At 40.3% G+C, this 21855-nt stretch overlaps 2 protein-coding genes across 5 annotated transcripts; both read left to right on the top strand.

Annotated features, from left to right (window-relative positions):
• The first annotated feature begins 80 nt into the window (after nucleotides 1-80).
• Nucleotides 81-8408, top strand: LOC120798348 (splicing factor U2AF 35 kDa subunit). The gene is made up of 8 exons (XM_040142589.1): nucleotides 81-188; nucleotides 1644-1731; nucleotides 2532-2598; nucleotides 4996-5045; nucleotides 5750-5848; nucleotides 6153-6286; nucleotides 7920-8012; nucleotides 8120-8408. The coding sequence occupies exons 1-8, from the start codon at nucleotides 145-147 to the stop codon at nucleotides 8226-8228; spliced, it is 684 nt and encodes a 227-aa protein (XP_039998523.1). The 5' UTR covers nucleotides 81-144; the 3' UTR covers nucleotides 8229-8408.
• A 1546-nt stretch (nucleotides 8409-9954) lies between these two features.
• On the top strand, nucleotides 9955-21278 carry cbsa (cystathionine beta-synthase a). Of its 4 annotated transcripts, none has more exons than XM_040142299.1 (15): nucleotides 9955-10144; nucleotides 13575-13878; nucleotides 14264-14370; nucleotides 14670-14804; nucleotides 14919-14998; nucleotides 15452-15656; nucleotides 15940-16031; nucleotides 16218-16343; nucleotides 16466-16550; nucleotides 16664-16769; nucleotides 17059-17136; nucleotides 17229-17363; nucleotides 17554-17662; nucleotides 18123-18207; nucleotides 20228-21277. In XM_040142299.1, exons 2-15 carry the CDS (start codon nucleotides 13583-13585, stop codon nucleotides 20356-20358), a joined length of 1770 nt encoding a protein of 589 aa, XP_039998233.1. In that variant the 5' UTR covers nucleotides 9955-10144; nucleotides 13575-13582; the 3' UTR covers nucleotides 20359-21277. The 4 variants fall into 4 exon arrangements, with proteins under 4 accessions (XP_039998233.1, XP_039998235.1, XP_039998236.1 ...); XM_040142301.1 differs by lacking the exon at nucleotides 9955-10144 and adding an exon at nucleotides 10207-10317; XM_040142302.1 differs by lacking the exon at nucleotides 9955-10144 and adding an exon at nucleotides 10237-10334 and having other exon boundaries at nucleotides 20228-21278.
• Nucleotides 21279-21855: the final 577 nt, after the last annotated feature.

The raw sequence follows: 21855 nt of genomic DNA, 5'->3' as shown, positions 1-21855 counted from the left end.
ATAAATACTTTTTTTTTTCCTGTAACAACAGCGCAGATATGTGGCGTTCAGGGTCAGTGCGTGTCGTCGGGTGGTAGCGACTGCGCACCCCCCCCCCTCCCTTTACGTAATGACGTACAACACTACGTCTCCGACGAGCCGAAAATGGCGGAGTACCTGGCGTCCATTTTCGGCACAGAGAAAGACAAGTAAGTTTTATTTAATAATTATTGTTATAGTCCCCCAAACGATTAGTTGTATGCGAACTGTGTTTGCAGCGGTTCTTCTCCATCGCCGGCGGCTCTCAGTTTGTAGACGCAGCGCCGCTGAATGTCTCAGTAAAGCTTAAATTAGCAAGAGGAAGCTAACGGTCAGCTAACGCATTGAATGAAACTCACGAAGACACCTTAGCTAACCAGCAGCTACTGTGTGCTTTTGGTTTGCGCCAACACGTTTTATTTTACAAAATGTTCACTAGGTTTCAGGTACACGCATAAACACCGGAAGCATACTTTGTTGGTTATTAAACAGCCAGGTAACGCATGCCCTGGTCAATAAATGCGGTTGTTAGCAGAGTAGTTGTCTTGTTCAGGCGGGTTGTTTTGTTCCTTTTTGCCGGTGGAGTGCAGCAAAATGCTTTCTACACATTTGAGGCTAAGAAACTGTTTGCGGTTGAAACAGACAATTGTCGCGATATGTTTGTCGTGCGTTTATCACAATAATGTGACGATTATTTGGAGTATGGCTACCTGGTGGTCTCCGAGATAGTTTAAAACAAAGCAGTGGTCAAAATAGCCAAGCAGAGCCGTGTAATGTTCATTGCATTCATTCAGTTAAGTGGACAAAAATAAATGTATTGCTTGGTCAGAGGTTTAAAACCAAGAAAAGGATGTGATAAAATAAATAAGTACGTCTACATGCCAGGCGTAACCCCGGGTTTCTCAACATCTCAGCCACTACGTTCTGTACCAACAAATAATGAAACCTGAATCGGGTGCCTTGATAGATGAACTTATCAAGGCACCCGATTCAGGTTTCATCCAGGTTTCTTAAATCGGGAGGAGATGTTTAAATGTGCAGCACATTACCAGGATACTTCAAAAGCCTAATCCTAACCAGGGTACTCGTGCACATGTAAACACACTCATTGTGGTAATATAACTTCCAAACAATATACCTAGTTTAGTACTGTGAGAATGATATATCAATAAAGCTCCCATACCCATTTAAGTGGTCCTATGACCTTCTACTGTAGGTCTGGTTGTTTAGAAGGATTGGTCTGGCTGTAGGGTTTCTTTTGACACACATACAGCCAACAAATCCCATGAAATAACCGAAACCACCAGCTGATCCTAATTATAAGTGTTGCCCGTGTTGTCGAAATCTGATATAGGTCATTTCTCTTTGCCGTAGAACTCAGTTCTTGTCCACAAACTATTGAAAATACGTTAAAAACAGTCACACTGCTGGACTGCGTGACATGTTCACTCGTCACAATGAACATGGGAGTAACATGAGCACTGGAGTCCCATGTATGGTTTTATTGGATTTTGTCTTTTTGTGTAATTACAAAAAAAAAAATATGTTATCAGCCTTGTCCTTTACCAGTTCCATTGAAGTAAAGGCAAACTATGAGTGTGATGACACTTTTCCTTCTTTTCCAGGGTCAATTGTTCCTTCTATTTTAAAATTGGAGCTTGCAGACATGGAGACCGCTGCTCGAGATTGCACAACAAACCAACCTTCAGCCAGGTGAGGATCCCAACAAAGTTTTTATCCAATAAATAATGGCTTTATTCTGCTAGATTGACATATCACTGTTAATGAAATATTTTGTCCTCCCACTCATCAAGGCACGCAAGTCGTGCAGCTGATTCAACCAGTGGATGTTGTCTGACCACTCTATAGCTTATGATAATAATTCATTTTTTATACAGCACATTTAAAGGGGCTCACTTCATAGGCACTCACCTATGAAGCTGATCTATTTGTAAAGGTCTATTTTTATTAATCTAAAGGGGGAAAATGTGTAAGGTAAATTATTATTAAATTGCTGTTAAAAAAAATTAAATTAATTATTAATTTAATATATCAGCTATGTCATCTCTCAGGCGTAACCTGTTTTGTTAGACTTTAGAACCAAGAGTCAAATGTGTTCACGTGTATGAGATACTTTTTCAAAAGTTTTTCTTTTTTTAATATTAAGCAGGTGATGTTTACACACAGTGTTCTACTCATATTGTCCCAAACCCATAGATGGGTGAGGGTTGTTATTTTGAAGAAGAATGATCTTCTGTGTACAAGTGGAAAAATGCGGAAGGCCAGTTTACAGACCAGTATGACTCTGACTTTAGGAGGATGTCAATGTATGATGAGCTAAACCCAAAGATGGACTTTAGCTCACCTGACGTGTCATAACCATCGCTTTTTTTCCTCCGGCTTCTTGTCAAAAGATGTAAACAAGCTTAAATAAAAGTTGATGTCATTAGAAATGGCTCAGAACCCATCAAACTATCCTGTCTGACCACGTCTTTTTGTTCTTTCCTTCACAGACCATCTTGATTCAGAACATCTACCGTAATCCCCAGAACAGTGCACAGACTGCCGACGCTTCTCGCTGTAAGTAAAAAAAAATATTGTCATCAACCCCTCTTTCTGTTTCGTAAAACTGGTGTTCACATATAACAGCAGATGTGAGGTACTGCTTCAGCCCTGTTAGCTGGAGACGCAGGTGGGACCCCATTATCTCCCAAGTATCCCAGATACTTATAATACATTCATCCGATATCATATAATACCCTCAACAAGTAAAACACCTGCTTCTGATGCCTCCACTATCTGTTTTTCAACCATGTTTAGCTAAGCCTTCACGTGACCCACTGTGCAGTCCTCTGCACTGTGGGTCAGTGTATCCCAACTGTAGTCCCAAACAAAACAAACAGTACTCACAGACTGTGCTGATTATGGCAGAATACTTAGAAGTGTGCATGTGAAGTGTGCACATTAAATATGTTGAATCCAGTCTAGTGGAGCTGAAGCAGAACTTCTTATACAGGTAGGTGTGTAATGGAGTCAGGGGGCCTCTGGGATTTTGGATTTGGTTTTTCTGTTTTTCTTTGGTCCCTGTATTCAAACTATGCATCCAGTGAATTTTAAGAGGATTGCATTCACTCTGCTATTGATATAAAACTGTTTCACATGCCTGTTGAGTTGGTCGAAAAGGTCTCTATCAACAATGTTACTCTGGTGAAAACTACATCGGTGATGAAATTATGAAAAACAACAGCCGCCTGTGGACTATTTAAAGGACAGTTCCATTTTATTTTAGCTTTGTTCCTTTTTTTTTCTCATTTTACTTCTCCCAAATCTTATTCATAATGTTGTTGTGAGTTTTGGAATACAGCTTTAGATCAGCATCAAATTATCTTAACAAACAACTCTTTACTCTTTACCCAGTAAACATCGTACTTCACTAAGAGTGAGTAGCTTAAAGTTCTGTTTTGCAAGGTTGCATCAGAGCAGTCAAGTTGCAGTATACAAGTTTGAATCAAGTTTTCATATAATGCGCATGAACTCAAAAACATAAGAGAAAAGACAAAAGAGAGACAAGTTGTAAACAAACAGCATGGATCATTATGTATTTGATTTTCTTGTTTTTTATCTCCATAATAAAGCCTTCAGTCAACTAAAAAAACTTTTGACCTGCGTTAGCAGGATCACAACCTTTTCAAGCTGAACCAAACCAATATTTTTATGCCATGCATCGTGTCTAACTTGCCATGGAAATTATAGCTAGACTATAAAATTGTTGCCTCTTTTCTGCCCATGCCCTGCTTTATTAAAAAAGAATTAAAAGTAGGCGAAAAACATGCTATCTATTGAAACAATGTACAAGACCATGAGGGGGTGCAATGAGCTTCCCCTGCAATAAATGACAGAGTAGTTATTTCTGAGATGCTTGTGAATGCAGCTTCATCTGTCACATAATTAGTTCGGAAAATATCTAATCACATTTTTTTCCTCCCCAGCTCTATATTTGGTTGGATTTACATCACAGAAGTTTACGTTTTGTATTTCAGACCATTTCCCTCTTGAACATTTACCTTCATAACCTTCAAAACTCTGCCCAGTCTGCTGATGGTTTACACTGTAAGTTCTCCCTTCATCCGCAGGACCCTCCAGCACTGACCACTTAATTTACTGCATCACACCTCCCCACATAAATCTGGCTTAGTGTAGGAATATGTCCTCAAGAGACATTTAATGCATCACATCATTTCCTGGAGTTAGATTAAACTGGCCTCATGCTGTTTTGCATGTTTTCCTGGCCTAACTCAAAACTACCTGAGTCAGTGTGGTGCAGTAATGTGCACAGAACAGCTATGGTTTCAGATCCTACGTCTTGCTTATATGGAGTAGAAGTGATAGACTCAAGAGCTCTGATTAACTTCATGTTCCTGTGTTCTTTCCTTTACACTTAAATTTCACAGTGAGTGCAAAAGTTCTGCTTCATATTTAAAGAAGCAGGATTCTATTAGTGCTGTTATCAGTTCCCTCTTTCATGTTCAACATGACCTAGTTGGAAGAGTTTTCCTAAAAATCATGTTACATAATTGCGCCTCCGCACATAATGTACATGTAGTTAAACAAATACCTTTGTTTAAAAAAGAAAGGTAAAACATTGGCAAATGTCTTTTTTAAAATAAAACTACCAAACCAGGAGAAGACTAAGAGGGCTCGGCTCTTGTTTGTACTTAGCTTCTGTGTGAGAGGCTGAATTGCCATGAGGGAGAAAAGGCTGTTTTTTGTAGCATCCGATAGATCAAAGAGGTAAGATTCTGTATATTAAGTTCACCGGTAACATCCATAAGAGTGTCACTATTATAGCAAGAAGCATCATGCTATGTTGCTACAGTTAGTTTTGTCTCCTAAAAGGTATTACACAGTCCATTTAAAGACTTTTCTCCCAACACCTGTCTAGCTTTGCCCTGACTGTCCTTTGTTGACATTTTGTAGGCGCTGTCAGCGATGTGGAAATGCAGGAGCACTATGACGAGTTCTTTGAGGTGAGCCACCTTTTGTTCTTGTTACTTTTTTAAATTCCAGATATTGACTGGCACGACGTGTGTTTATCCGCCTTCGGTAACACACTGCTGACAAAAGGTGCAACATGACAGTGCCACAATATATCCAGCTTTTGCTGGTGCAAGAATCCTTAATTGGTTTAGGAGTAAATATTTACATAGCAGGAATTTGCCTCAGCTGTAACAGCTTTCCCTCATGGAACATGTGGGGTATCATAAATAAACAAAAAAATGTGATTGTGATAGTATTTGCAAGTTTTAAAAAAAGTTGCCATTTTCTTTATTTTCTTTTCCATTTTCCCTAATAATGACATAGTTTACAGGTTTGAAATATGTGGTTGAGATGATTCTAAATAGTCTGGGGGAAAACTAGATGAGTACTTTGTGTTCCATGTGTTGTTGAGAAAGGATGGTTGAGGTGTGACATTTTTTTTAAAACTGTTATAAAATGAAAGAAATGCAATGAAATGCTACTTACAGTATCCATATTTTATACAATATGTACAGTTTAAAAGAATGTTTTGGCAAGAAGAGTTGGTTACACTGTCAAAACCACTCCACATAAACAGTATCACTCACTAATGAGTGATACTGTTGATGGTAAGAGGTACTAATTTTAACATAGAATAATAGATAAAAGATGAGAACCAGCTGATTATTCTTTTCCTCTCCTGTTTTCAACACAGGAGGTGTTCACGGAGATGGAGGAGAAGTACGGAGAGGTGGAGGAGATGAACGTGTGCGATAACTTGGGCGACCACCTTGTCGGCAACGTTTACGTCAAGGTTAGTGATGGATCTAAATGTATTCTCAAGAGGAGAAACTAATAGGATATGGATTTAAGAAGGTAATATAAATGCAGTTAAATTTAGTGAGATATTGGATTGAAATCGCTATGAGCTGATATAAACACAGCACTGTGTCAAGATTTTATGTCAGACTAAAAAAATTCTAATTTACAAATTTTCTGTTGTCCAGGTCATTTGAAGGTTTTTATTTTTTATTTTTAGTGTAGATGCACTAAATTTGATCTATTTCATGTTAGCTACAACCAGTTATTCCCTAAGTACGTGTATCCTGTGTTTGTAGTTTCGTCGTGAGGAGGATGCAGAGAAAGCAGTCATGGACCTGAACAACCGCTGGTTCAATGGTCAACCCATCCACGCAGAGCTCTCCCCTGTCACTGACTTCAGGGAAGCTTGTTGCCGTCAGTATGAAATGGGGTGAGTACCACCTGGAAAGCTGTAGGAGCACTGAGAACTGCCTGCTAATTTTAAAAACATAATATGATGTTCCCTTGAATTTGATTAAATGTAATAAATCCTTTTTAATGCAATGAATTAAAAAAAAAATGTAGAGTGTAACAGAGTTGGACATGATAAAAGACATAAAACATTAAACAATTTAACAGGTAGTTAACTGTTTGGTCTAAGAAATGTTGAAAATAATAAATTCCCATCCAAGGTCCAGAGGCCAAAGTTTAATTTCCATATTGTTTTTTTTACATGAAGAAGGGTGTTGTCGCACACTAGAAACAAACTCTGCTCAGAACCAGCTTAAAACTTTTTACATTTATTTCAACATTTTCTGTAGATTCTGAAATGTAGGAAATACATCAAATGGGATTTTATGCACACAATTGTTGGGTTTACTGCAATCCCAGGATAATATTTTAAGTAAGTATCGTGAATTTTTAAGCTTGTCTAGAGGTTATGTTCTTATCTTCTTTTTACTTGGTCTCATCAGTAGATACCAAAGATTAATGCTAAGATTTAACCAGCAGATGTTTGGTATTTTTGAAACATTATCACTGACTCAGAAACATTTAGAGAGGACATTACGTGACTGGTTATATCATCATCAGTAATGACATTTAAATTATCAGTAGCTGTAAAACCCAACAATTGTGTCCATAAAATCACATGTACCAAAACACAATCACATGTGTCAAAACACAACTACAAGTGATTGCTGTTGCAACATTAACCCAGGTCTTTTAATACAATATTTTTGAAGAGTTGTCTGCTGAAAGGCAAATATTTTATTTGATTTATTTGAGAAGCAATTTTATAATAAACAGTAAGGGCATTGGCTACAGGCAGAAAAAGGTCAGTGGCATTGGAAGCAGGGTGGTGAGGTGGGAAGAAAGTCAGCCGCTAGAGGATCCAAGATAAAGGTTCACTGTTCACCCAGCAGCTAAGGCTGGATTACCAACCGGGCGAAGAGAGCAACTGGCCAGAGGCTGCTAACTTTCCTAACAGCCTGTTGTGCAATCATAACAAAGCAATTTCCCTGCAGGGATCAATGAAGTATCAACACTATCAACTGACATGATAAGGGCACAGAGCATAGAAAAACTGTACACATTGCACACAGTGGGATGAACGTGGGGTAAATGGGGATCCGGGAGCTCATTTCTGCCCTGAGGACCCGTAGCAGGTAAAGCAGGCCATGCCTGCAACTAGTTTAATCTTTGCTGTTCACTGCATTCAGCTTGTACATGTCCTTCAGCAAGGCGCTGAAACCACTCCAGCTGCATGGGCACTGTGTGAATTACCACATTTTCTTCCATTTTCTTCTAAATACAAAGATAAACTTTGTCCTTTCACAGTGGGACGAAACTTCTGATCCTTTTCTTTATGAGTCTCTCAGTGATTTTCCATTGACTCAGAGGTTGTTTGCTCTGCCAGTGATAGGAAGAACTCAGTGTCTAGGGGGATAAAGATCAGATGCTTTGCCTGGTAGGCTGGCATACTCCTCAGCATGTGTAACCAAGAGCCAACTTTTCCTTGTGGCATAACTCCCCCAAATAACAGGCCAGCAAGTTTTAACCCGTCATGTGCCGTTTTCCTACAGAGAGTGCACCCGAGGCGGTTTCTGCAACTTCATGCACCTGAAACCCATATCACGAGAACTTCGAAGGGAGTTGTATGGCCGCCGCAGGAAAAGGTGCAGAAATCTTGAAAATGAAAGATTTTTACTTGAGGATCGGTGAGAATTTGTAATCGAATCCTGTTGGTTTTGTTTTTTTGTTTTTTTTCTTCTTCTCCCACCAGGCACCGCTCTCGCTCTCGTTCCCGGGAACGACGCTCCCGCTCAAGGGATCGACGACGGGACCGCGAAAGGCGGAGGTCGAGGGATCGTGAGCGCTCTGGAAGATTCTGAAGGAGGCCAAGACTGTCCCCGTGTCCCACCAGATCCTTCCCTCCTAACCCCAGCAGTGATGACAACAAAGTTATTTTCTTTTTTGGTGAATTGTTGGAAGTGTTTTTTCTTTTATTCCCTTTTTTAAGACGAGCTTGTGTCGCTTTCTCAATAAAACAGATTTGTAATTCTACACTGGCACCACTTGCTTAAAAGAATTATCAGTTTATTTCTTATTTCTTATTTTTAAAGAAGGAAAATGTGGATTACATTACACAGATGTGGGAAGGCATTAAAGACGAATGTGGTTACTTGGTGAGACTTTCTGGAAAGAAATTGCACAGATTTATTAAAAGTTGAGCCAAGATTTGTGTCAGAATATTGAGGGATAAAAGGTTTGGAGGCATATTATTCTTTGTTTCTGAGCACTTTGAAAGAAATTGTGATATAATGGAATAGGCACCAATTGTTTTTTAAACGGTCAATAACCCAATTTACAGTTCCCTTTTAAGTCCTGCTACACCTGCGCTTATCACTCACACTTTGAATAATCTTTAACATTTAGTCATAAATCTCTAAATGATTACCAATGGCAGATACTTAACTCAAAAACACATAAATAATCTTTAAATTTGAGAATATAATTCATAATAGATGGATACATACAATTGCATTGTGTCAAATGTATCTTAATTCATACTTCCAAAGTACATTGCCTTTTTTTTCCTGTGACATGCTTGTTCAATTGTATAGAGATTGAATGATGCAATATCAACGAAGTGCAATCAGCCACCTGCCTTTAGCCCACACCTACTTCGGTTTTCTTAGGGACTGGGTTTGCTTTACCAATGTGTTTGCTTAAAATTAACACATTAAAGCCAGCCGTGACAAAAAAATATCCAGATACATTACTTAAGTAATAGGTGATTTGGTAAAAAAACCACTTTATTTATGAATATGCACCATGTTAGGACAATTTAAGATAAAAAAAGAAGTGTTAGAATTAGATTTTTACACAGATCCCCTCTACAAGACAGGGCCACTGGGTTGATGTTGCACTGTACAAATTTGCAATTCGTCAAATGTCCCAGTGAACCTGAGACTTCTGGGCTCCCGGCTGGTGGGGAACATGCTGCCTGCTCTGCCTGGTTGCTACTCCAGGGTAGTTGTTTCCTAACAAATAAGCGGCCCGGTCGATTGGCGAAGTCAAGGTAATGTCGGAAAACTATGGAAAAACTTATCAATTATGTGTATGTTCCAAAATTCAAAGATTACCCGTGGTGAAGAATAATATTTGGCACCAAAAGCCAAAAAGATTTACTCAAAATCAAAACTAATTTGAGATCAACATAACCCCGGTATATGTCGACAAAACGTCCAAATCTTAATAAAAATGGAGCTGAAATATCGTAAAATAAATCAATGAATTAATAAAAAAAACAACAACTTGTTTTTCTTAATAACAGTAACACGCTGGCAGCAGCAGCCGCTCTTGAGAAGTTCCCAAGATGTCCCATGCGTCAAAGTTCACGCGGTGCGTGTTTGGTCAATAAAAGGTAAACAGATGGTCCGGAAAGCAGCGGGTTTTTTTTTTTTTTTTTTTTTCCCAGGCCGCATTATTGAGAAATCCCTGCTCCGATTCGCGCAGCGGGCCAAAGGCACGCCCTCGCCGCGGCCAATGGCAGAGCAGGACTGAAGCTATGCCCACGCACTCTGCGTTCGGGCCACGTGTTTCGTCACCGACATCTGCGGCTTCGTCCGGACGGGCTCACTCGCTGTGTAGTCCGGGTTGGTGGTGTACGTCGGAGTCGTCTGTGATACATATCTACATATACCTATATATATATGTATATTAATATATCCATATATATATATACATGTACATATATATATATATATTTTAAGAAACAGAATTTCGTGCAGATTGGACTCCTCAGGTGAGTGGGAACCGAGCGTAACTTTAATCGATTTAACCCACGTGGTTTTTGACATTTGGTGACTGCGCGCCGCTCCGTAGCTGCCGTGCTGATGCAACATTGCGAAGGCTCAGCATGCGTCGCGATTCGGTCTGGTTTGTGTTTACGCTTTTTGGCCGCCGACAGTAAACTCAGTACGTCTTCTTCTCATGTAATTATGCTCCGTTAATTCTTACGTGTGTGTTTTGTTTTGTTTTTTCTTTTCTTTTTTTTTCCATTTTTGGCATCCATACAGTCAGTGCCGAGTCGTGTCCATTTGCCTTTTTATAGTATTTTGCTTCGTTCCGTTCTGATAATCCTCGTTTTAAATTCGGCTCCCTTTTAATCTGTTTGTATGGTTTCCCTGTTAGATTCCTGTTGGATGTTGAGGCAGGTGGCGGACAACTTGCTGTTACAAAGTACGGCTGCGCCTAACGATCAATATGTCCGCTTTTTTTATGGATTAATCGTTGGATTTAATGTCCCGCAAAGGGGACGTGTTGGTCACAGCCTAACTCATTTGAAAAGCTGACACGGTGAAATTTCTTTTGTTTTTGCTTCTCCGCTAAAGATGATGAAATGTCGAATGGTTTTTCATCAGTCGATTAATCGTTTAGTCTGTAATACAGCAGAAACCACTGCCATCTTCAGAGACTAAAACCCCAAAACTAAGAACTAAAAAAACTAAGAAAGCAGCACATTCTCACATTTGAGAGTCTGGAACCATCAAATGTTTGGCATTTTTGCTTGAAAAAACAATAATTGAAGATGGTTGACAAATTATTATTATTATTATTTTATTTTATTTATTTATTTTTTTTTTTGATCAGCTAATCGATTAATCAGCCTATCTTTTCAGCCCTTGTATAGTATCTACTATCCTTATCATTATACACTCTTTTCAAACATGGTTATTTGCAGTCATTGTAATTTGTGGTGGTTTATATTTCAGGTGTGCATTTCTGCATTTTGACATTGTGTTTCTCCAGCCAGCATTCCTGCTGTTCACATTTAGCCCTTCCATTTGCTATGGCTGACTGCATATCTATAGTCTGCTCTTCTTGTGCTGTTGACAAGCCGACGTACTTGGTTGCATTTGTTGCTGGTAGAGCGGTTAGTTTTTGAGCAAGACTTGTGCCACTTTTTAAAAAGGCTGAGCCAAAACAAGCTACTGCGCAGCGATCGTGTACTCTGGGAGCACCGAACATACCGAAGGAGATTAGAAATGCCATAACTTAAGCAGATAACCAAGTCTGATTGGTAAGAATATTACAGGGATTTTTCATTAGATTGGTTTTGATGTTGCCAGTCTCAGATCAGGTGATTTTTTTTTTTTTTTTTTTTGCACTGTATTTCTTCAGCCTGGCAGGTATTTGAGGATTGGATTCTTGGCTTCGATGTGGCGTATTAAACAAATTGAAGTTTCTTCTCGTTAAATCCTCTTGCGAGTCTTTCCTGCCTTGCACTCCGGGCTCGCTGCCTCGTGTGCTCTCACGGAGGATCATGTTGCCCCGTTGAACCCTGTAAGGCCACCGCTCTTTCCAACGCTTACCACAGTTGCTGCCAGTGTAACCATAAGTAGCGGCGTGACGTGGTGTGGCCCGCAGGGATCTGATTACCGACACTTTGATATGGGCTTGAACAGAAACGCGTAAGATGGAGAACGGATTGTGATCAAGCAGGGTGACCACTTTAATACCGATAAGTCAGTATTACTGACGCAAGTAAAGCAGGGTATAAGGGCAAAAGTATACACCTAATTTTGCCGTCAGTGTACGGTGATTGCTGTTTTCTTAGGTGGAGTGAGAATATTTTAAGGCGACGTAGTTGGTTTCACTGTGTGGACATCGTCTGAACTCGTAATACCTTCATAGAACCTTCACTAATACGTGTGTATTAGTGAAGGTTTAATATGAGTTGGATGGTGGAGAAACCTAATGGATTCATGCACAAGTTAAACAGAGATGTTGGTGGACTGAAGGATGGGAGGCATCCGATTTTATCTTTTTGTTTTAAAATTATGTGAAATAGTCTCATATCTAATATTGTTGTCTGCAGGCTTGTATCTAATATTTTTCATTAGTGATTGGTCCGCGCATTATTTTGTAAATGAAAACATTAATCAAGCAGTCACCACAGTTTACTGAAGCTTTGTAAACCGGACTGTTGATTCAACAAAACAATCAGATAAATAAAGAAAAAAGCAACTCCTCGCGATTGAGCGGCTGGAACAATGATATTCTTGGCAGTTTTTATTTCCTAAAGGATTAAAACTATTAATCAATTACCGAAATAGTTACCCATTAATTTTCTACTAACCTTTTGCGGCACTTGTTGTCTGCCAGACCATAGATGTACCTGCTAGACGAAATGTCAGGTCCTGTTCTTGGAACTCTATCACTGTAACTGATATCAGCCCTTCAGTTATTTTATTGTTGGTCGAAAACCTAACTCATTAACTTATTTGTGGCTGTAACTCGCTGCAGCGCCCCTCTTTGGACTACTCAGACTGGTGATATATTTCAGCTAGCTACTGAACTGCAGTCTAGGATAATGTTTAACGTTTAGTTACACATTTGCGACTTTTACAGCATTTTATAGCCGGTAACGGCCAATGATTGAGTCATTTTTAGTTTTATGTTCACAAACAAAGATAATCTGTTTGTTCAATGCGCATACAGTTACACGTCTGCAGGTTTCCTGTCTTTTCTGGGATTCTTTGAAAATGTGATGCCAAGCAACTTCTTAGGCCAAGTCATTGTTTTTTTTTTTTTTTTTTTTCTACATTGAGTGAATGATGCAGTATTGACTAAAGCCGGATCAGCCAGATGTCCGTCCCTTTCCGCAAGTGTCAGTTCTGTTTTCCTCCCGTCAGCCGCGACGGCGGCAGAATGTGCTCGAATAATTTGATGGCTCGTCCTTACTATGTAACAATGTGAAGTAGTGAGTATGTGCAGGACCGAAACCTCGAAGGGCAGCAGAGGGTGTGGGAAGAGCAACAACAGCAGAGGGTGCTGCCAAATCTCCTGACCAAGTACGATGATGATGATGATTTATTTGTCAGTGCTCGTGTGACTCAGCATTAATGGAAGGAAGGAGTCGTTCCACTGGGCTCTGCTGTTGTGTCATAATATTTGAATGCAGTTAGAAGTAAATTAAATGTACCCTTGACTGATTGTGTTTTTCATAAAAAGATTTCATTAACTTTTCTGCCAATCAAGTTTAATTTTCATTTTTCCTTTCGTGGTGTTTCTAGTGAAAGAACCCCTCGGACACAGTGTCAGAAACAGCAGTTGTTAAAAGCTTTTCATTATCTATCTAGAGACTGACTCACAGTTTTTGCTGACAAACTAGCAAAGTGGAACAAGCGTCGCAGATAATTTCATAACCCCGTTTCCTCTGTGTTTTCCAGGGTAAGCCATGCCATCAGTTCCCTCATCCAAAGAGACCGCCGTCAAAGGCCCCGTGTGCCCTCACGCCTCCAAGCTGCACAACCACACCAACGGAGAAGCCAAACTCCGGGAGGGCTCGTTCCCACTGAACGGGGTTGACAAGCTGCCCGTGGTGGTGGGCACCGAGGAGGCCAACCGAACCATTCAGATCAACACAAAGAACGCTTCCCCCGAGAGGAAATGGATCCGGCCTGACCTTCCCAGCCGCTGCACATGGAGCCTGGGAGCCTCAAAAGTCGACTCTCCTCATACACAAGTTCCGAGGTCAGTGTGACGTTCAAGTTTCTGACACTTCCGCAATTTTTCCGTTTAAAATTTTAGCTTGAACAAAGAATCAAACCGTCCGTGGGACTCAAATTTATTACAGTACAGATAGCAGTTATTATTGTGCTCATTTAAACCATTGAAAACCAGTTCATCAACCTGCGGAGGACAGACATTGACACATAAACACTTGCGGTTAAGACGCCTCATACCAGTGAAACAAGTGGCATCAGTTGTTATTACCCCAGACAAGTAGTAGCACGAAATAGGTCTGAGTCGGATGTTGAAGTCATTCCTCTTTCCTGTGTATCCACACGCACGGACACTGTGTCTCCGACTGGATTTCTCTTTACTAAAGCACACTTCTCCCACTTTCTCCTCCCAGAATCGTTGCTCCAACCATTCTTCCAAACATCCTGCACAGGATCGGTGACACTCCCTTGGTACGCATCAACAACATCCCCAAAGCGTTTGGACTCAAGTGTGAAATATGTGAGTCACCCAGCACCTCAAGCCGAGACACATTGTCAGATGGGCAGAAAGTGGGACCGTTGGCTACATTTGATGACTCATTGACACCATGTAAACACGCGAGTAGTGTGGCGAGACGTGTTATGTGTTTTTAGCTCAGAGTTAGTCACATTTTGACTGAGATTATGAATGAAGGCATTTCAGGTTAGACTGCGTCAGTTCATCTTTCGGAATCATCTCTGGTCGAAATGGCTTTGAGCGTAACCCTGAAACAAATCTTTCTTTAATGTCTTTCTTTTTTTTTTTTTTTTTTTTTTAAGTGGCCAAGTGTGAGTTCTTTAATGCTGGCGGCAGCGTCAAGGACAGGATCAGCCTGCGGATGGTGGAGGACGCTGAGAGAGCTGGGCACCTCAAGCCTGGAGACACCATTATAGAGCCCACCTCTGGAAATACTGGTAATTGTCCGCATGCGTTTGTGCTCCCCAACATATGTGTTGCTAACAGGAATGGTATTTAAAGGGTAGTGTGCTGAGCAGCAGTGTGTTTGTTTGTGTGTTGCTTGTTTTTAGGTATTGGATTGGCCCTGGCGGCAGCTGTGAAGGGCTACCGCTGCATCATAGTCATGCCTGAGAAAATGAGCATGGAGAAGGTGAGATCTCAGGCAACTTGAAAGGATCACTCTGTCAAAGGGGCCACACTTTTTGATGTTAAACCAAGTCCCTACTACTTTTCTTAGTTGTAGACTAGGGATTTCTTGAACTGACATATTTCAATTTACTATTGACTATAACATATGACTAATATAAACTCTTGTGGTTTGTTAAAGTCCCCTAAACAATTTCTGGGGATGGGCTGCATTGGAGTGGTAAAAACGATGTAAGACCACCTGTCTCAGTCATTTTTGTGAATTTTGTTTTCAGCTAAGGAATCGACAAAGCTGCTGACTCATTTTGAAGTCTTCACACTTGGCGAAATGTCCCCTTTTCTTGTGCTCGTCTGTGTCTGCAAGATAATTGTGGTGCAACTGAACAGGCAGAGTCTCATGATGTACAATGAATATTGTTCACTTTTTTCCCTGATTGACTGGTTTTCTTCTGCGCAGGTGGACGTCTTGAGAGCCCTTGGAGCCGAGATCGTCCGTACACCCACCAGCGCCCGCTTCGATTCGCCAGAGTCTCACGTGGGTGTTGCCTGGCGCCTCAAGAACGAGATCCCCAACTCTCACATCCTGGATCAGTACCGTAACCCGAGCAACCCACTGGCCCACTACGACACCACAGCTGAAGAGATCCTGGAGCAGTGTGACGGTACGAAGATCTTTTACCCAAAACACTGTCATAATCATAAAATATAAATCAATTCCTTTTGATTTTGCTTACAACTCCCATCAGAAACCAGATTTGTCTTTGGAGGTGAAAATGACTCCACAGACTCCACAAAAAATCAAGAAAATTGTTTATATCTTGCGTATTTATCTCAGGAATAACAATTTAGTGTTTGATTTGTTGCCTCTGTTCAAGTACTTTTTTTTTTCAGTGAGCCCCAATTTTCTGTCATTCCTTCATCTCTTAACTCGTCCCCTCCCAACAGGTAAAGTGGACATGTTGGTGGCAGGAGCAGGCACAGGGGGGACAATCACAGGTATCGCCCGCAAGCTGAAGGAGAGATGCCCCAACATCAGAGTAAGTTGTCTCCTTCCAGAAGTCAAATAGGACAAGTCAGTGTTTTCAAAAGCTTCCATTTCTGAGTCGGAAAGTAGCAAAGCTGTCGTGATTATTTTCATACCCGTTCCAGCCATGGCTGAAGGGAAGTGGAATAACTGTCTGCTAAGCCACTCATTATTTATGAATGGTGTGTGCTGTGTGCAGATTGTTGGTGTTGACCCAGAAGGCTCCATCCTGGCTGAGCCTGAGGAGCTTAACAAGACCGATAAGACCCAGTACGAGGTAGAGGGCATCGGGTACGACTTCATCCCTACTGTGCTCGACAGATCAGTGAGTTCCAGGGACTTTTTTTCTTTTTTTTTTTTTTCTTTTTCCCCTTACCTCCCTTTTTCTTATGTTTACCTGACTCACAACCACTTATTGTAACACGGTTTTGATTTTTTTTTTTCCAGGTGATTGATACCTGGTACAAGTCCAATGATGAGGAGTCCTTCAACATGTCTCGAATGCTGATTAGAGAGGAGGGCCTGCTGTGTGGTAAGTCCTCGTGTCCTTGCTATCACCGGACGTCTGTGTGAGGTTATAGAGTCCAAAACTTTTTTACCGCGTGAGTTAAAGCCAACTCGCCTCCCTGCTCTTTTCTTTGACAGGGGGCAGCTCTGGAACGGCCATGGCAGCAGCGGTGAATGTCGCCAAAGAGCTGAAGGAGGGCCAGCGCTGTGTGGTCATCCTGCCTGACTCCATCCGCAACTACATGTGAGAATCCCACTTGTCCAAGTGTTTAACTGGAATACTAGCTGCTGACATTTAATCAGACGCTTGGGGTTAAAGTAGCACCACGTGGTTTATTTATTTTGTTCCCCCAATGAACCAAAATGAAACTAATTTGGTCAGATTGTTGACAATATGGCAGCTGAATACAGCGAGCAGTACATTGTTGGAACTCGTTTTAGGGTAGCTGGACCTTCAGACGTTAGCAAATATTTGGTTTTGTTTCTAGTCATTGTGTAAATATTGATGCAACTCTTTATTTCTCACCCTCTAGGTCCAAGTTCCTGAATGACAAGTGGATGGTAGACAAGGGTTTCCTGAGGGAGGAGGACCTCATGGTGAAGAAACCATGGTATGCGTAATTATAGCATATGTTCTCCTCCTGTGTAAATTTCCTCTAGGTGTGGTTATGTTACACCCTCTTAATTTCTCTCCGTCCCTCAGGTGGTGGAACCTGAAGCTGCAAGGTTTGAACCTATCGGCCCCCCTCACTGTCCTGCCAACCGTCAGCTGTCAGAAGACAATCAAAATCCTGAAGGAGAAGGGCTTCGACCAGGCACCTGTAGTGGATGAGGCTGGGTGAGTGCTCTGGACTAGCAAACTGTCACGCTGAAAGACTGGATCCTTTTTGGTCCCTTTTTGTATCAGACTACCACTCAACTCCTTGTCATGCACCGTAAAGGTTTAACTTTAACCCCTGTGTGTGTGTGTGTGTGTGTGTGTGTGTGTGTGTGTGTGTCTTTCTCTGTTTGTGTGTGCGCGTGTGCAGGTTAATCCTGGGCATGGTGACTTTGGGGAACATGTTGGCCTCGATTCTGGCAGGGAAGATCAAGCTGTCGGACCCAGTCAGCAAAGTTCTCTACAAGCAGTTCAAACAGGTGAGACACTAAATTAAACATCTCTGTTCATGGCTGTTGTTTTCAGGGAAATGTACAAATGTGAAAGTATGTATTTTAAAAATGTGTACTCATGAAATTCTTTTGGTTGTACATGAAAAAAGTGTGTTAGGATAACAGAGCTTAGGTAACTGGGTGCTGTAGCACCACCCTATGGGAGTGAGAGGCAACTGTTTTATGACTTTGGGGACTTCAAAAATCACGTGGCCCCCGAATGAGGAACTGGTTCTCAGTTCTTTTAAGTCTCTGTGCAAAGATTTCCCACAGAATACCATCATTTACTGACTGTTACCGACTTTGCATCTTTGGCCCGTTTCCACCTTACCAGATAAATAACACCCCCCTTGTGCATAGGTTATTTTTGAGAACGTATCGATTGTTGAATCGACTGACCTCTTAGCGCTCCTTCCCTCTCAACACATGCCGTCATTTTCATTCACAGATCCGCCTGACCGATGACTTGGGAAAGTTATCCCGCATTCTGGAGACTGATCACTTTGCCCTGGTGGTACACGAACAGATCCAGTGTAAGTACAGCAACATTTTCACAAACACGCATGCATACATATGGATACAAATACACACACTTGGTTTGTGTGAATCTTGCTTGCCTGAGCTTCTGTCGTCTTTCTTCAGCTCAAAAATCTATTCGTAGAGTTACAACCCCCCCCACCCAATGGTAGTATGAAAAAAATACTACCAATGCTTGGATTAATGTTAAAGAAAAAAAAGTCCAGCTGCAGAGTGAGCATCCTATTGAGAAATGGCTTGTGGACAACAATGCCCTGTTAAAGTACAGTTATGACGAGATGAAAATGAGACACAAAGGAAAATAGGTTAGATTTTTTTTTTTTTTAACCAAAATTGAAATTGTTAAAAAGCAGTTAAATACAGTATATTTCATACGATCACCATCCAAACTGAGGCAGACGTAAAAATAAGTTGTCACTTTTATTGTGCATTTTTTACATCGATTCAAAGTGGTTGATAAGAAATAAGCAAACTCAGACTTTCTGGACCTGAACATGAAGCACAACCTGACTTCAGTACACGGAGGGATTCCTGAATAAAAGTCCTCGGCACAAAATCAAATTAATTCTCAAGCCGCGGGATTTATGTGCGTTTTCCTCTCCTCTTCAGCAGCTGTATGATAATGACAATTGTTAGGTGCCAGCAGAGGAGGCTCAGATCAAAGCTGGACACAGATTGACCTTTAAATGTTGAGTGATTTGCTTTTATATACATTTTGTGATCCCACTGGCCCAGTTTGATTTGGTCCACACTGCACAGAAAGAGTTTGGCATGAACATAAACACCAGTCAGATGCTGGCAAAATGGGGGCTTTGGCAGTGGTAGACAACCCCCACTGATGGATGGTTTAAAGTATTTGTGTAAGTATTTATGATTTTTAATTGGACTGGCATCATTCAAGAAAGGGTGACCAGCTATCTCAGCATGTCATATGCTTTATATTTTAATGCAGTGTGAGAAGAGTGTGTTGAGTCTAACTGAATATCTGTTCAGAAGTCTGGCACTATTCCAGAATATTTTCGTATTCGTATTTTCATACTCTCCCAGATGGTGTTTAGATATGGAGTGAAAAAAAGAATTGTTTCAAAGCACACTGAAAAATGACGGGCATCCCAATAAGCTTACAGCTGCACTAACCAATATTTTTATATTAACAATAAATCAAATGACTGTTTGTAATGTTAAAGGCGTCACTCGTAGTGACAAACCCACAGAGAACTGCCATGTGACTCTGCAGTTTCCCCTCCGATCTGTGGAGCATTTGAGCGTCTTTCAGCTTATCGTTTTGGTTTTATGGTCCGCAGCGTTTCTGTTCTGGTTCACCCTCACCGCTCTCATCAGCCTTGTTTCCAGCAGCAGCGGGCAGCCGCTTTCAGTAAAAATGTTCTGATAAGCGCCCTTTTTACACAACCTGCCCAGCAGCCAAGCACAGACGGACACAGTTAGCCACTAAAGCTGGTGAGCATAATGGAGGATTTAACAGCTAAAGAGACAGATATAGCCCTGAGGGGGGGTGATGACCAAAATAGAGCTAAAAGAGAGTTAATATTGGACTTAAATTCAGTACGTGGACAGAAACATGACTGGAAATGTTGTTTACAGTTTGTTCTGCTGCCCCCAAGTGGCCAAAACAGGAATTAATGCTGACTTTTTTTTTTTTCTTCTTTTTTTTTCATTTGATTGTAGTTTTAAATAGACTATTTAAAATTGCATAAGATGTTTACAGGTAGTAGACTCAAAGCTCAGTCTCTTCAGAAATCCTACTGTGGAGTCAGTCCCACAGAGCTTCCTTTCCTACATGCAACCAAACCCTTTTCACCGGGATTGTTTCGTTTTTATACAAGCAAAAGCGTTTCCCAGAAGCATAATTAAGAGTTTTCAGTATTGAATTTATGGCATCAGATTTTTGTGAAAACGATATATATGCTTAGATGGCTTAGTAAGGTCGGAACTCTTGTGACAGCGTAGTGGTTCTTTGAAATACACTCTCTCTCTTCCCTTCTGTTCTTCCACCAGACCTGACAGACGGCTCTCCCAGTCTGAAGCAGATGGTTTTCGGGGTGGTGACGGCCGTTGACCTGCTCAACTTCGTCACAGGGCGGAAAAGGACAGAGCGATCCATGTCAGAGTCGACCGACGAGCTGTGACCGGCAGACTAAAACACACAGTACACACTTGTACATTTTATTCAGTTTTATTCATAACATAACAAACATGATGACAAGTTTAGTAGATGCATCTGAAAGATGGCAAAAAAAAATTGATAGATGTTCTCTTTTTTTTTCCACTTAAAAAAATATTGATTTCATTTTTTTTATGTTTGAACTTATGTCTTTAAGTATAATAAGCAAAAAGTGTTGTGACATGCGGTCATTTTGTGATATTACTTATTTGAGTCATTTGATTATTACTTATATCTGCTTGTAGTGCTCAAAGCAATCTTTTATAAGTTTGTGACTTGTAGAAAGCTTTTTTTTTTTTTTTTTATCAGAGTCTTGAATAGAGGCCTCTGTGTTGCTGTTTTATTTGTCCGAAAAGTACATGATTGTTTTATTGCGGCCTTGCGTACCAATCAAACATTAGAAATAAGACAATAGTATAAAAGCCACATTCATCTCATTTATCAAAATTAGACAAGTAGCGAATTGCTGTACATAATAAGCATATGATCTTCCCAGTGTTGCTCCCTGTGTGCTTCTTTTTATTTTGTGTATGTGTCCACAAAAAGAAATGCATAATAGAGTATAATCACAGTTCTGAAAAACAATCATGTATTGTCGTTTCCTTTTTCCTGTTTCAACACAGTGCCTGTGATGTAACTGTAAAGTGACTATTTAATCTTAGCTGTGTCTGGGAAAAACATTTTATATTGCATCATTTTTCCTTCATGAATATGTATGATTAAATAAAATCTCAAGAAAGTATGTAAGCTGTCTTCCCAGTTATTGTAAATACAATATTGCAGTAACAATCATAAAGTAATGCTTCATACCCTCGGTACTAAAGGGCAAGGATATATTCTTGCTATCTCCAGAGAGACTATTTTATGTAAAAGTATGTAGGAAATATTGAATATATGCAAATATAAAGGGACATATTTAGTGTCAAGTGGAATTTTCATGTCAGTTATTTTATAAAAATATTGCCACATAAAATGTATTTAGTTTTATCCTTGCTTGGGTAGTTTTAAACAACGTCCCTTAAATGCAAGGGGTCACAAGAAGATTAGAAGGATAAAGAGATATATTGCGGTTTCTGTTACTCATTTCTTTTTATTAAAACTTTGTCTCTAATTTTCCCGGTTTTTCTTCTATTCAGGCCTGTAATCTAATTATCCTTCAAATGAAACTATACGAGAAGTAAAAATGACTGTTTGGTTGAACTGCTCACAGCTCACAAGCAGGCACGGCTTCATTTTAAAGGGTCAATAATTTTTTTTTTTTTTTTAAATGGGAACTTCTGCCTTAAATTCTTCTGAGGTGATTCAAGGTATATCATTAAAGATAAATCTGCACACAGTGAACGTTCACATAGTGTACCTAAACACAACCCTCCAAAAAAAAGGATCATATATTTGTATATACCCTGTGAATAAGATATAAATATGGTTAAAACATGAGTAAAAGTTTTATTTGTAATGTTAT

The sequence above is a fragment of the Xiphias gladius genome, chromosome 13 (genome assembly GCF_016859285.1).
Source record: "Xiphias gladius isolate SHS-SW01 ecotype Sanya breed wild chromosome 13, ASM1685928v1, whole genome shotgun sequence".
Lineage (NCBI taxonomy): Eukaryota > Metazoa > Chordata > Actinopteri > Istiophoriformes > Xiphiidae > Xiphias > Xiphias gladius.
This window is presented reverse-complemented; position numbering and strand designations above follow the sequence as displayed.